This window comes from Protopterus annectens, chromosome 1.part0 (assembly GCF_019279795.1).
Source record: "Protopterus annectens isolate FY-2018-M chromosome 1.part0, PAN1.0, whole genome shotgun sequence".
Taxonomy (NCBI): Eukaryota; Metazoa; Chordata; order Ceratodontiformes; family Protopteridae; genus Protopterus; species Protopterus annectens.
In genome coordinates, this window is record NC_056725.1 from 352693224 (window position 1) to 352706305 (window position 13082).

Consider the following 13082-nt stretch of genomic DNA (forward strand, 5'->3'; position numbering starts at 1 on the left):
AGTGAAAAATTTTTCAAAAGCTGACTTTACACTCCTTAAGTCAGAAATGATATCCTTTAAGCCTACTGGGTTAATGGAAACCACATCCCAAAATGCTGAATCCTACACAACAGCCTTCTACGGACATCTCCAAGAATGCATGGGTCAAGCAATCCCAACTAAAACCAAGACCCTCTCCACCAAGGGAAAACGCCGGTTTGGTGGACCCGCTATAAACAAACTGTACAACAAAAGAAGGAAGCTACTGCACGTCAAAGCCAAAACCTACAAGGGAAAGGGTTCCCTGATCAGCACAAGTAAAAACTACGTTCTCTCATAAAACATCTAAAGCCAACTTTGAGAGAAAGATTGCCAAGGATACCAAAGACAATCACAAGGCCTTCTTCAATTATGTCAGAACCTTGGGAGGAAATTCTCAGATATGCTCTGAGTTGGTACACAACGACAAAAAATTCACTGACCCTACCGACATTGCCAATATTCTGGCAGATAGGTTCAGTGCAAATTTCTCCCCTCCCTCACCCCCTAAAGATGTAGTAATTATCCCTGCTGAATGTAACCTACCTGTCATCTCAGACATACAGGTGAAATCAGCACTCAACAAAGCAAAAAACACCTATGGGACCCGATGGTATCCCCGGTTGCGTGTTACGTGAACTTCAAGATGAACTAAACCCGCACATAAAAACGCTATTCAATCTTAGCCTCACTACAGGATATGTACCTGAACACTGGCGCACAGCAACAGTGGTCCCACTCCACAAAGGGGGAAATTCTACTGACCCTGGTAACTACCGCCCCATAAGTCTAACCAGCCTGGTCTGCAAGGCTATGGAAAGAATCATCATGGAACTCATAAATGGCGATATTGGAGATCTGCAGACCCTTGATCCCACCCAGTTCGGTTTTGTAAAAGGCAGATCCTGCCTCTTAAACCTGGTTGACTTCTTCGAGACAGTCACTAGTGCCATCGATGAGGGCAAGGCTGTCCACACTGCCTACTTGGACTTGGCTAAAGCCTTTGACACAATACCACACTCTGGCATCATAGACAAGCTCAGCAGCCTAAATGTAAATCCATATGTCACAAGATGGGTAGCAAACTGGCTAAAAATCAGAACCCATAAGGTCAAAATTGCTGGAGCCATGTCAGACTCAAAACCAGTCACGAGTGGTGTCCCACAGGGCTCAGTCTTGGGACCACTCTTATTCGGCATTTACTTCTCGGATGTGAAAGCAAATATGGGAGGATTATGGCTGACAAAGTTTGCAGATGACTGCAAACTGGGTGCCATAGTTGATTCACCTGCTGACACACACATCCTACAGAAAGGTCTCACTGAAACGGACAACTGGTGTGGAATCATGGCCTCAAACTTAACGCCAAAAATGTATAGTCATCCCTTTGGGAAAAACAAAGTACCCACAAATTATCACATAGACAATAACCCACTGAGTACGGAAGAAGTAATCAGAGACCTGGGGACTCAAGTCGATAGTGACCTCTCCTTTGACAACCATGTTGCCAAAGTGGTCAGAAAGACATTCTACCTTGCCCATCTCATCATGAAGGGATTCTCATCCAGATCAAAGGAGGTCATTGTACCTCTATATTCCTCCCTTGTCAGGCCCATGATTGAATATAATGCTCCATTTGGGATGTATCTCACCCGGCACATGCAACAACTGGAAAGACCCCAGAAGTACCTCACCAAGAGGATCATGGGTCTCAAACATGTGCCTTATCCAGCTAGATTAAAGAAACTCCAGCTCTATTCAGTAGCATACCACCTGCTCAGAGGTGATTTGTGCCTAACATATAGGGCCATGTCCAACCAAGAACTGATGGACATGCTCCATCTCAAAAAATCCAGATCCACCAGAACCACGCGAGCTAAAGATTTCAACCTCTGCACAAATATGAATAAAACATACTGGAGGGATAGATTCATAACACAGAGGTTACCTGTACTCTGGAACAAAATCCCAGTTCATGTGAGACAGAGCCCTTCATTGGCACTGTTCAAGAAAAATCTCGATGCATGGATGGGAGATCGTAAGTTTACCCCGGGAGTCACCTCAGTGTCACTACTAGACAGAGGTATAGTTTACTAAATAATGGGGTCCCACATGTGTCACTACTAGAGAGGCGCAACTATATAATACGGGGTGGCGTAAGCCACATCATTGTTGGCTAGGCTTGTAAATGCCCCAGGGCAGATAGCCTAGTACACTACTATGAAACTATGAAACTATGGAAGAATAAAATTAATGTATGTATGAAGTTTCCCCTCCTTAATATTATCTCATTGCAGATGAAGTACACACCACATAGTTTGTTTCTAAAGAAATCCCAAAACAAACCACACTGGTGGAATCCTAGCCTTAACAGGTATATAAGAAAAGGAAAAACGGTATGGCTAAAATCAGGAAAAGTAACTCCCATATTGATATGAGCTCTCTAATTAAACTAAACAGGAAACTAAGAGGACTAATTAAGTCCAACAAGCCCAGTTACAAGGTCAAGATAGCCTCACAGGCTAAAGACTACCAAAATGCCTTCTACAGCTGTGTTTGAAACCTCAAAGACAGCACATCAGTGTGCCAAACTGGTGTTCAGTGGTCCCACCTACAGTGAGCAGAGCGACATGGCAAATTTGATGGCTGAGAAATTCAGGTTAAACTTCACCCTCTACTCCCCCCACCTCCCTAATGAAATACCTAATTTCATAATCTCCTCAACTAGTAGCAGTTATCAGGTCCTGGTGGTGCTCGCTAAGGGCAAAAACAAAGCCTTAATGGGTCTCAACAATATCCCAGGATGCCTCTTGAATAGCTTGAAACGTGCCCTATCAAGACCAATTAAGTCACATTTCAACTATAGCCTCAAAATAGTCTTTGTACCACAAGAATGGAGGAATGCAACGGTTAGCCCAGTACTCATAGGTGGATCATCAACCAACCCCAGAAACTACACACCTATTAGTCTGACTAGTCTAATATTCAAATTATGGAAATGATCAACAAAGACATAGATAACCTTGAAACACAGGGTCCAACCCAATTTAGCTTTGTCGAGGGAAGCTCATGCCTACTAAATCTGGTGGACTTCTTTGAGAAGTTCACCAAGGCAATGGATGAGAGAAAAATTATACGTACCACCAACCTGGACCTGGATAAGGTTTTTGATACAATACCCTACTCAGGTATAGTTGACAAACTCACCAAACTGAGCATAAACCCTTACATAACTCACTGGATTGCCAGCTGGCTCACAGACATGACCCAGGAAATCAGGACTGGTGAGACCACCTCCACTAAAAGACCAGTTACCAGTGGGGTACCTCAGGTCTTCATGCCAGGACTGCTCCTATTTGGCATCCACTTTTCAAAGTTAAAGGTTAATATCAAGGGCCTTTGGCTGACCAAGTTCATAGATGACTGCAAATTGGGAGATATCATAGAATCCCTCCATAACATTCACATCTTACAAGAGTATCTAACACAGACAAATGACTGGAGCCAAAATCAGGAATTAAAACTCAATGCCAAGAAATGCATTATGGTGCCTTTTGAGAAAACTGCCACCCAGGATAATTACTCCATCAATAAGGCACCTGTAAGAGTTCACCTGGTAGTCAGGGATTTGGAAACATATGCAGACACTAACTTCATCTTTGATCAACATGGGGTCAAGGTAGTAAGAAAATCATTCTATGTCACCCAACTTATAAATGAGGGCATGGCATCTAGGTCCAAGGAATTCATAGTGCCACTTTATCTGGCCCTTATCAGATGCATCATTGAGTATAATGCACCCTTCAGCATGCACCTGACCAGACATATAACAGCTGGAATGTCCTAAAGAGGAGGGTGATGGTCCATCTGTTGACTGTGACCTGGAAGAGAAGGGGGGGTTGAAGTTTTCTCTCCTGAAGGTGGACCAAGATAGACTCCAGTGCTATCCCAGCATGAGGTGCAGAGGCTGCTCCCTGCCACATTGTGGCTGTAGTTAAACATTCACATTGGCAGCAGGGAAAGCCTTCTAGTGTAACGACAGAGTTACAAGACTGGTTGGCCTGCCTATTGGGTTTTTTAAGGAGTAATGTCCCATAATGTCTGCCACCTAGGTGAGTGATGCCTGGTTTTGCTACCCTCTAGGCTGGTCTGACAGACTACCACATCAGCTGCAAACCCTATCCCCTGTACCTTTTATCCCCTTGTCTCCAACAAAGGTTCTTTACCAGCAGAATCCAGAGTACAAACACATTGCCCTATACTGATCACTTTAAAGCCCTAACTCTGTACTCTGTCTCCTACAGGTTACTGAGAAGCAGTCTATGCCTGGCATACAAGGCATCCTCAGATCCAACTCTGATGGAACCTTTACACATCTACAAAATGAACAAAATCAGAACCACTAGATCCAAGGATTTAAAATTTGCTTGTGACATAAATAAGACATGTTGATGAGGCAGATATGTGTTTCAGAGAATCCGCATGGTGTGGAAGAGACTTCCCATCCATGTGAAGCAGAGTCCATCCCTAACCCTATTTAAAAGTAACTTTGATCAATGGATGGGAAATCAGAAATTCACCCCAGGTCTGGCCCCCATGTCTGTGATAGACAATGGAAGACAGTAATGCCCAAACTAACATACTCCCCATGTAACCACTAGAAACGCCCTAACATACCCCCTCTTAATAAATGCCCATGATACATAGGGACGCAATTGGATTGGGATGCACGGCTAGGCTTATAAAGGCCTTCATAGTCATTACCCGAGTATATACCTATGAACCTATAGAACTGTAAGTATAATAAATAGTTGTATTCTCACAATAAGGATGTAAACCAGTGTGCACTGGCAACAGAGTATACGAAATTATAATCTTCAAGAGCAAGAGCAAATGCACTGTTGTGCTTACTACTTCTTTCAGTTTAGGCTCCTTAACCAATAGCAGTTGTCCCCAATTAAGCTTAGAAAAAGGTTCCTGAACATGTAATACCTATAATGGAAATATGACTTCCTTAACATGCAGTAGGTTTAACAAATAGACTATTTAAGCACAACATAGGACCATTGTCAATGATTGTAAATTGTGTGTTATACTTGAATCCCCTTCTGATTGCCAGAAGATATATTAATAGGCAGTGCACTAAAAATGGGCTAAATCTAAATGCTAAAAAATGCAGTATTTTTGTGTTTGGGAAATAAATCCTTCTCCAGCTTTTAATATAGAAAACATCACACTCCAAAACAAAGATTTTGTGAGAGACCTTTAATGTGGGTAGATAACTCCCTCTCATTTGACTGTCATGTTGCAACAGTGGTCAAGAAATTATTCTGTCTGCCACAGCTGATCACAAATGGCATTTCCTCTATGCCAAAGAAGTTACTAACCTCTCTGTATTCTGCAATAATCAGACTTATCATAAAATACAATGTTCCCTCTGAGAAGGATCTTACAAAACTTATGAAGCATTTAGGGAGACACTGAAGATTCCTGACAAAAATATTATGGGACTAAGGGACATGATCTGTCAAGGGAGGCTTAACACTTTGTCCCTGTATTCACTGCCCTACAGACTCAGTCCTTGAAGACAATCTGTGTCTTGCTTTCTAGGCCATTAGAGGTCTGTCAGTCCAAGCCCTCTTATTTCTCCACAAATCAAACAGTCCTGCAAACACTAGGACCAGAGGTCTGAACCTGCTTCAGCAAATAAATTATGGTGGAGAAACAGATTTGTCATGCAGTGACAACCCTTTCCTTGGAATAAACTTTCTCTCCAGATCAAGCAATGTAATGCACTATGTTCCTTTAAGAAGGGATTAGACAGTTGAATGAGTATTAGTAAAGTCACCCCATGTATAACTGGCCTGTCACTCTGAGAAAAAGTGGGAGAGGTCTTAGGTTGGGTACTGGCAAAGCGAAAATGGCCACATGGCCCAATTGACTTGTACATTCTGTGATTCTGTGTGGCAATCACCAGCATGTAGCAGGTCTTATTTAAATTACCCAGATCCTTTTTATGATGAAATGTATTTGCCATGCTCCTGTACTGGCACTGTGCATGTGTGTGTGTGTGTGTGTGTGTGTGTGTGTGTGTGTGTGTGTGTGTGTGTGTGTGCGTGCGTGCGTGTGTGTGTGTGTGTGTGTGCGTGCGTGCGTGCGTGTGTGTGTGTGTGTGTGTGTGTGTGTGTGTGTGTGCGTGTGTGTGTGTGTTCGCTTCTATGTAGTGGCCTTCCATATGTTTAGCATTGCTTTGAATTACACCTGTGACAGCTGCGAGGAGGAGAAGTAAAAAATGAACACATGACTGGAGAAAAACTATAATCAGGGAGAAATCCAATATGTGAAACCAACAGTTTATTGCATGCTGCTTTGTCATATACAAAAATGGCAAAGTAGGAAGATAACCTGTTTTCTCTATCAATCATTTCAACATATCAGCATTGGCCAGGCCACAGATTGCATCCTTTTTTGGGGGTCACTCTGAACTTGGAGAAGATATCAGAGGTACATTTTTTTTACTCCCCCCCCCCCTTTTCTCCATGTTTGGTAGCCTAAGAATTAGCATGTATAAATTTTAGGGATGTGGTTGCTTGCATCCATGCCAAACAATACATGGTTATTCATAGTGAATCTGAGAAATCCATTTGGTCTACAGATACATTTGTGAGCCTTTAAACAACCAGTGATTAATACAATTTGGTAAACATGGCTTCAGAAAGCAAAGAAAAAATTCAAAATATGCAATGGGAAGTTTATACTTGCCTGCATTTCTTTCATTATATCTGGGTTTCGGAAGTTCAGATCTGGTTGTTCTTTCAGAAACTGATGAAAGTAACACTGGCCTCTCACTTCATCATACTCCCATGAAGAATTTCCAAAAACACTCACCTAAAAAGTAAATATTAACCATTTACATAACTTGTAGCTTAGCTTTAGTGAATAAGTAAATAAGTGCAGAAGCAAGAATCAAAGATGGTTTAAATATAAAAGTACATGTTTAAATTTAAAGTAGGTGCATACATATAGTAACTTGTAGCTACAAATTGGTACATGCAAGATTAACCACACAGCATGTCAGGCAGCTTAATATTTACCCAGTTGTTTACAGGTTTGACTATTCCATCTTGTTTGCAGTCCTTCCATATATAATAATCAGTGTATTTTCCAGTCCGATTACGACTTAGTTGAAACCACTTATGTTTGTCACTTGTATGGTTAGGAATGCATTCCATGATTAGCTTCATTCCTTTAAAAATTGCAAGGAAGAGAAAATAACTGTAAATTAAATCAAAGTGGTATAAAGACCAAGTCATACCCTGCTTCTCCTGACCTCCATCAACATTTTTACAAAATGGTATGAAAAATTATGTTGTATGTCTACATATCTCCTTTTAATCAGTATTTCCTAGAAATCCTACAGAATCTGGCACTCTACAGTGCAGTGAAAACCTAAATGGTAAAATAGTCACTGTCTCACATCGTAAATGACAAGCAGTCTACTTAAGTGGTTTGCCACACTACTGCGGCAATATTGTGGAGTGAATGCAACCTTCGTTCAAAAGGCAAAGTGGTTCTGTTCAGGAGCTTAGGCAAACACTACTATTGTATAACACAAATTGTATAAAGGTAGTTATTCTGTTTGACAGATAAAGGCCATTCTGATTAGGCAGAAGCGGTATTTCATAATGTAAAGAACTTACATAGTACTGACGTTGTGCATTAAACATCCTTTCAGTCTTAAATCAGTACCATGCCCTTTTGATTTTAAAGTGCAACAAAGGACACCTGTACTTCATGAAGGATGTCAAAGAATTTATCATTTTACATGAAATTAGTCATCCAGAAGTATAGATGCATTTATAATGTCTTCTGTATTCTCATTAAATTTTTACTTAAATTATTGGTTATTAAAGTTCTATTTTATTCAGGTTATTCAATTGCACACTAGAATATTTAACATCTGAATAGTGATACAATCCTCAAAATGAAACAGGGATTGGCATAACAGTTAAGTTGTTTACCTCACAGAAATAAGGTGCAGGGTTTGAGTCATACTTTTCCTCACTATCTAGTTATTGGCTAGACATATCATAGCCTGCAGACTGGTTGCCTGTTATTTACCCATGAACCCATAAGAGCTCTTCAAATTGCAATACCCATTTTCTTATGTTTACCTCACAGACACAAGCTACAGGGTTTGATTGTCACCTTTGAGGAAAACTGGCTAGGCTTAAAATGATCCACAAGGGCAGCTGGCCTAGTAATTACCTATAAAGGGCTGGGGGTTGGCATAATGGCTAAGGTGTTTACCTTTATAATGGTAGGCAATGTCCACAACATCACCAACTTTTCAAGTTCTTTTATTAGGTAGGATTTGTAGTATGAACACTTCCTAAAATTTGTTCTTTAGAGATTTTCTGCATTTATTGTCTGTGTTAAGGACTAATGAAGCATACCTTACCTTTGTCATGGAGGCTCACAATTAAACTTTCCAAATCAGCCATTGTTCCAAACAAAGGATCAATTTCTCTGAAGTCTTCAACATCATAGCCAAAGTCCTTCATAGGCGACTTGTAAAAGGGACTAATCCAGATAGTTTTTATGTTTAAATATTGAAAGTGATCCAGTTTTTCTTGAATACCTGCAGATAATAAAAGTCATATATTACATATGAAGTTGCTTTTTTATTAGATTTTGTTGTGCCTTAAATCACTATAAATGCATTGAGCTGACAGAGTTATTAGCTAAAGTGTGTCCGTGATGTGGGTTCTATGATTAAACACAACATTGGGGAAATTACTCTATGTCTCTCAATATGTACCAGTAGTTGCATTTGTGGACAGTGTGGTAGCTCATTTGTAAGATCTCTGCCATATATCTCTAGGACCTGAGATTCAGTTCTTATCCCTGGTCACTGTCTGTAAAACATTTACATGTTCTCTACATGAGTATGTGGAATTTCTCTAAATATTTCAATTTCCTACCACTCCACCCCCGAAAAAAAAAAACATGCTGCTTGATTGGCAGCAGTAAAGCATGTCTACTGAAAATGGGCTATAACTGCTCAGTTGGACTAACCCGGTTAACAATGTGAAATAAATAAATAAATAAATGCTGTTCATGGGCCTTACTGTTTATATTAAATATCAACATATATCTATATCTAGATCTATATATAAAACATAATTTCTTCATGATTTATGTAGTTGCTCATTTTAGTGGGTAGTGTTTTTGTCTGGACTAAAATAAATGGAATTTTGCTATGATCTGGCAAAATAAGATTTGATGTTGCTGAATTACAAAGTTCTCATAGAGAAGCATATATTTTTATTGTAAGTTAGTTCAGAAAATGGAATGCATTTTTTCTATTATTTTAAGCAAGTGGAGGAAGTGTAAACATCACGCAAATGTAATAAAACATTTATGAGTAATGAACTCAAGCTTTTAGAGAAATTCTTATGATGCATGGTATTTTGAGAATTGCAATGTAAATCACAATGAAATAGAATTTCCCTCCTAGAGAATTTACAATAGCTGGAACAAATCTTCTGCATGAAAGTCACTACAAAAATACAGTTGGGCTGGTTTATTTTCCTGATACCTTTCTCTGAGATATGAAATTCCCTTCCTGAAACTACAAGACCAATGATAGAGTCGCCTTCATGTCTCAAAGGAAAAGGCTGTTACAGTTTTAAATGGGATTGTGAAGAACCACTCGTGATAGTCCTAGTATACGTGTTAAGAAGGCTGGTAACACCAGACTAGTTCTTAAAGACTTACTTTGATCAGGTCAGCTATGAATTTAAGTCAGTTCCTAATGGCAGTAGTTTCAATAATAATCAGAGTATTTATATTTGGTCAATTGTCTCTTAATATCACTATAATCTCTCATTTTCTGATGCATCCATACTCCTTTACCTGAAGGCACATCCTACTGTAATGCTTGTCTATGCTCACTTCATACTTTGTCCAGGGTTATATCCCAAAATAAGCTGGTTATGATTGAATTGCTATTTTTCTTCTGCTTTATGCTGCCAAGGTATGAGTATAGCTTGTCTAACATCTAGTTGTTTGATATACCTTATATGTGAGAATAAGGAAGCTGTATTTTCCTTAATTTTTTTAAGTTATTATACCTGCTCTTATTTTGCAGTTATTTAACGATTTAACATCATACCTCTCAGCCTGCAGACAATGAAAATAGGAACAAAGGCCCTTGAAAAATTGGAACATCCAGTTAAAAATCAGGATATCTAATTAGCATAAAATTTGAAAAACAAGTAACACGTAACTCTTCACTTCCTACAGGAATGTGGAATACTACTCGGAAACGCATTCTTAAAAAGTGATAAAAATAATGGAAGAATCTAAGCACATTATCAAAGAAACAGTATAAAATCTGTAGACATCAATGAATTATATGGCAAAATTCTACCATATAAGGTCATTTATTTTTGCTTCAGAAAAAAGGAGTTGTAAGATGTGTTCTTTTTCTTTAATCATGTAGTGTGGTTTTCTGTGTACTATACAACTTCAAAAATCTCAGGTGATGAAAGGGATTCAGAAAGTGGCATGAAGGGGTAAATCAAGCCTTAAAATAGGGACATACCTCCAAAAATAGGGATATCGTGAATCAGGTCTGAAAATGGGAATGTTCCTCCAAAATAGGGACAGTTGAGAGCTCTAATTTACATATTTATTCAAACTACAACTTACTGTGACTTGCAACCTGAGCTGCCAGTACAGATATGTGATCTCCAGAATAGTCTCTGTGTCACCACCCAATGTACTTTGGGTAACATGTTCTAGTACAAAAAAATTCTAAGCTAAGAACTAACTAGAGAATGTTGTATAAATGATTTTTCCTGTTTAGTTCTAATAGCAAAAGGCTGACTGTAAATTCTCTCTTTACAATTCTGCTAGACATCTTACCTATATAGAACACTTTATAGCTGTTGCAGACAGCCAGATATACAACATGACTGATTTTAAAATCAAATTGTGCTACCAGACTCCACTGATTTTTGTAGTTATCCAAGTTTACATAAGGGCTATCACAAATGCAACAATACTTACAAAAGCCATAGGCATAAGTTCCATTGGGCTTTTGCGTATGTACAATATCACTATTTCCATGTTTTAATTTAAAAACAGATCTCCAAATTTGTACATTTTTTACATGTAAACTGGGGCAGGGGTCTATTACTCACCTTTTGATATAGCCTTGGGTTAATATTCAAAATATTGCATTTTTTATCAATACATATCGTATATTAGAGGAAGCAAAGTCCCACTTCACTTTCTAACTAAAATTTCTCAGGTGAGTACTGAAAATTTGTCATCATTCATCATCAAAACAGATTTATACTTATTGTCCCTTTTTGCTACAACATTAGAAAAATTCCATCAGCCATATTTCTTCTGTAGCGTCTGTCTAAAAACATTTGTCTAAAAGTATCTAATATCTCAAAAAGCAACTTATAAGAAATCAGTCTGGATAACCTGATGGCTTGGCCTTTAACTACATTATTTTTGACAAATTCGGGATGCCTAAATTGTGCGTGCAGGTAACTGTTACTGAAAGTGGGTTTGTAATACACTGCGAAACAGACATTGTTGCTGTGTTTGTCCAAATAAATGGTTACATCCAAAAGCTGTACTGTCTGGTCACTATTTATCTGTGAACTTAAGTCAAGCAATGATGTGTTATTCACATACTTGAAAAATTGCGAGGGTATAGTAAATGCAATACAGCTGTTCGTATTTAAGATAACCAGTCAACCAGCATGCTTTTAGGAGATGGAAAGAAACATGTGCTGAGAGAGAAAACCAGCACTGACACAAAAAGTCCATGCAGACTCCATACAGATAATAGCATAAGGTCAGGATAAAATGCAGGGGTGAGACTAAAACCTTAACTGCTGGACTGCTGTGTTGCTCATATTGTATAAAAAGTGGCAATTTACATCTTTAATGTGTAAGTTCAAACACTTTAAAAATATTTTAATTCAATTCAATTGTGTAAGCACTTCACCCAACATTATCATTTTCTAAATCACCATAAAGTGCCTTTTATTGGTCCCCAGACATTTTCATTTGAGCTATTCTTTACCCAGGAACACTTCCTAATCTTGGGAGTAAGCTGGACCTTTGGATGGCGTGGATGAAGGAGAGGGCTCCATATGTCTGGCTGATGGTCAAAGCAATCTGAAAGAGGAAAAAAAATCATTAAAAATAAAGAAAAAGAAACACATACAGTGGGTATAGTGTCACTGAGAAGTTTGGTAAATGCATTAAAAACTTGTGGTAGTGGGAGGATGGAGGTGAGCTGCAGATGCCACCTCACCGATCCTGAGTGAAGGGAAGTGGTATTCGTCACTGTTTCTTGGTGTTGGCAAGCACTGGCTTATGAAATGAGGACCTGATGTATGCATGAAAGGAATGTAACTGTACAAACTCAGCATTGTAAAACTGGCATTCATAAGCCATTTGGGAGCTGGTGACTAGTGCAGCAGACAGCAAATTTTTCAATGACATGCCAAGGATGATGCCTTATTAGGTCCAGTTTGTAGTTCCTTGAGCAGAAGGCAATTAGGTCCACTCTTGGATTGTTTCTTGTCTGAGTTTGCACCCCCCCAACCCTTGTCTAGGGAGAAAGCCAGACCACTGAGCATGTTGATTGCCTGTGATGAGTAATGGCAACACTGCATTAGCTAGACAAATGGCCAGAGTAGCACTGGGCACCAGGAAATTATATTACATAAATAGATATGTACATACATACATAGAGCTTTTACCTATACACATAAAATGGATAAAGGGGGCAGAGAGAAACAAATGAAATACTCAGGATGTGGGAACATTTTAGCTCAGAGAGCACTGAAGTTTCAGAGGTTATGGGTCTGCAACAGAAAGGGGAAGCTTCAGGGGAGACTACAGTATGAAGTGAGTCAGGTGGGAAAGGGCATAGAGAATCTAATTAGAAGAAGGAGAAGGCGTCAACAGGATGCTTCTGGAAAGAGTGTCATAGGAAATAGGAAAGACTATTGTAAAGGAAAGGAGCA

At 39.1% G+C, this 13082-nt stretch overlaps 1 protein-coding gene across 1 annotated transcript in view; it reads right to left on the reverse strand.

Annotated features, from left to right (window-relative positions):
* SLC3A1 (solute carrier family 3 member 1) overlaps positions 1–13082 on the reverse strand; it is a 253009-nt gene that overhangs the window by 189200 nt on the left and 50727 nt on the right. Inside the window, exons 3-5 of the mRNA XM_044060042.1 lie at positions 8480–8659; positions 7113–7264; positions 6781–6906 (exon numbers count right to left, since the gene is read on the reverse strand). Coding sequence (XP_043915977.1) covers positions 6781–6906; positions 7113–7264; positions 8480–8659 — 458 coding nt within the window. The remainder of the gene's footprint in view (positions 1–6780; positions 6907–7112; positions 7265–8479; positions 8660–13082) is intronic.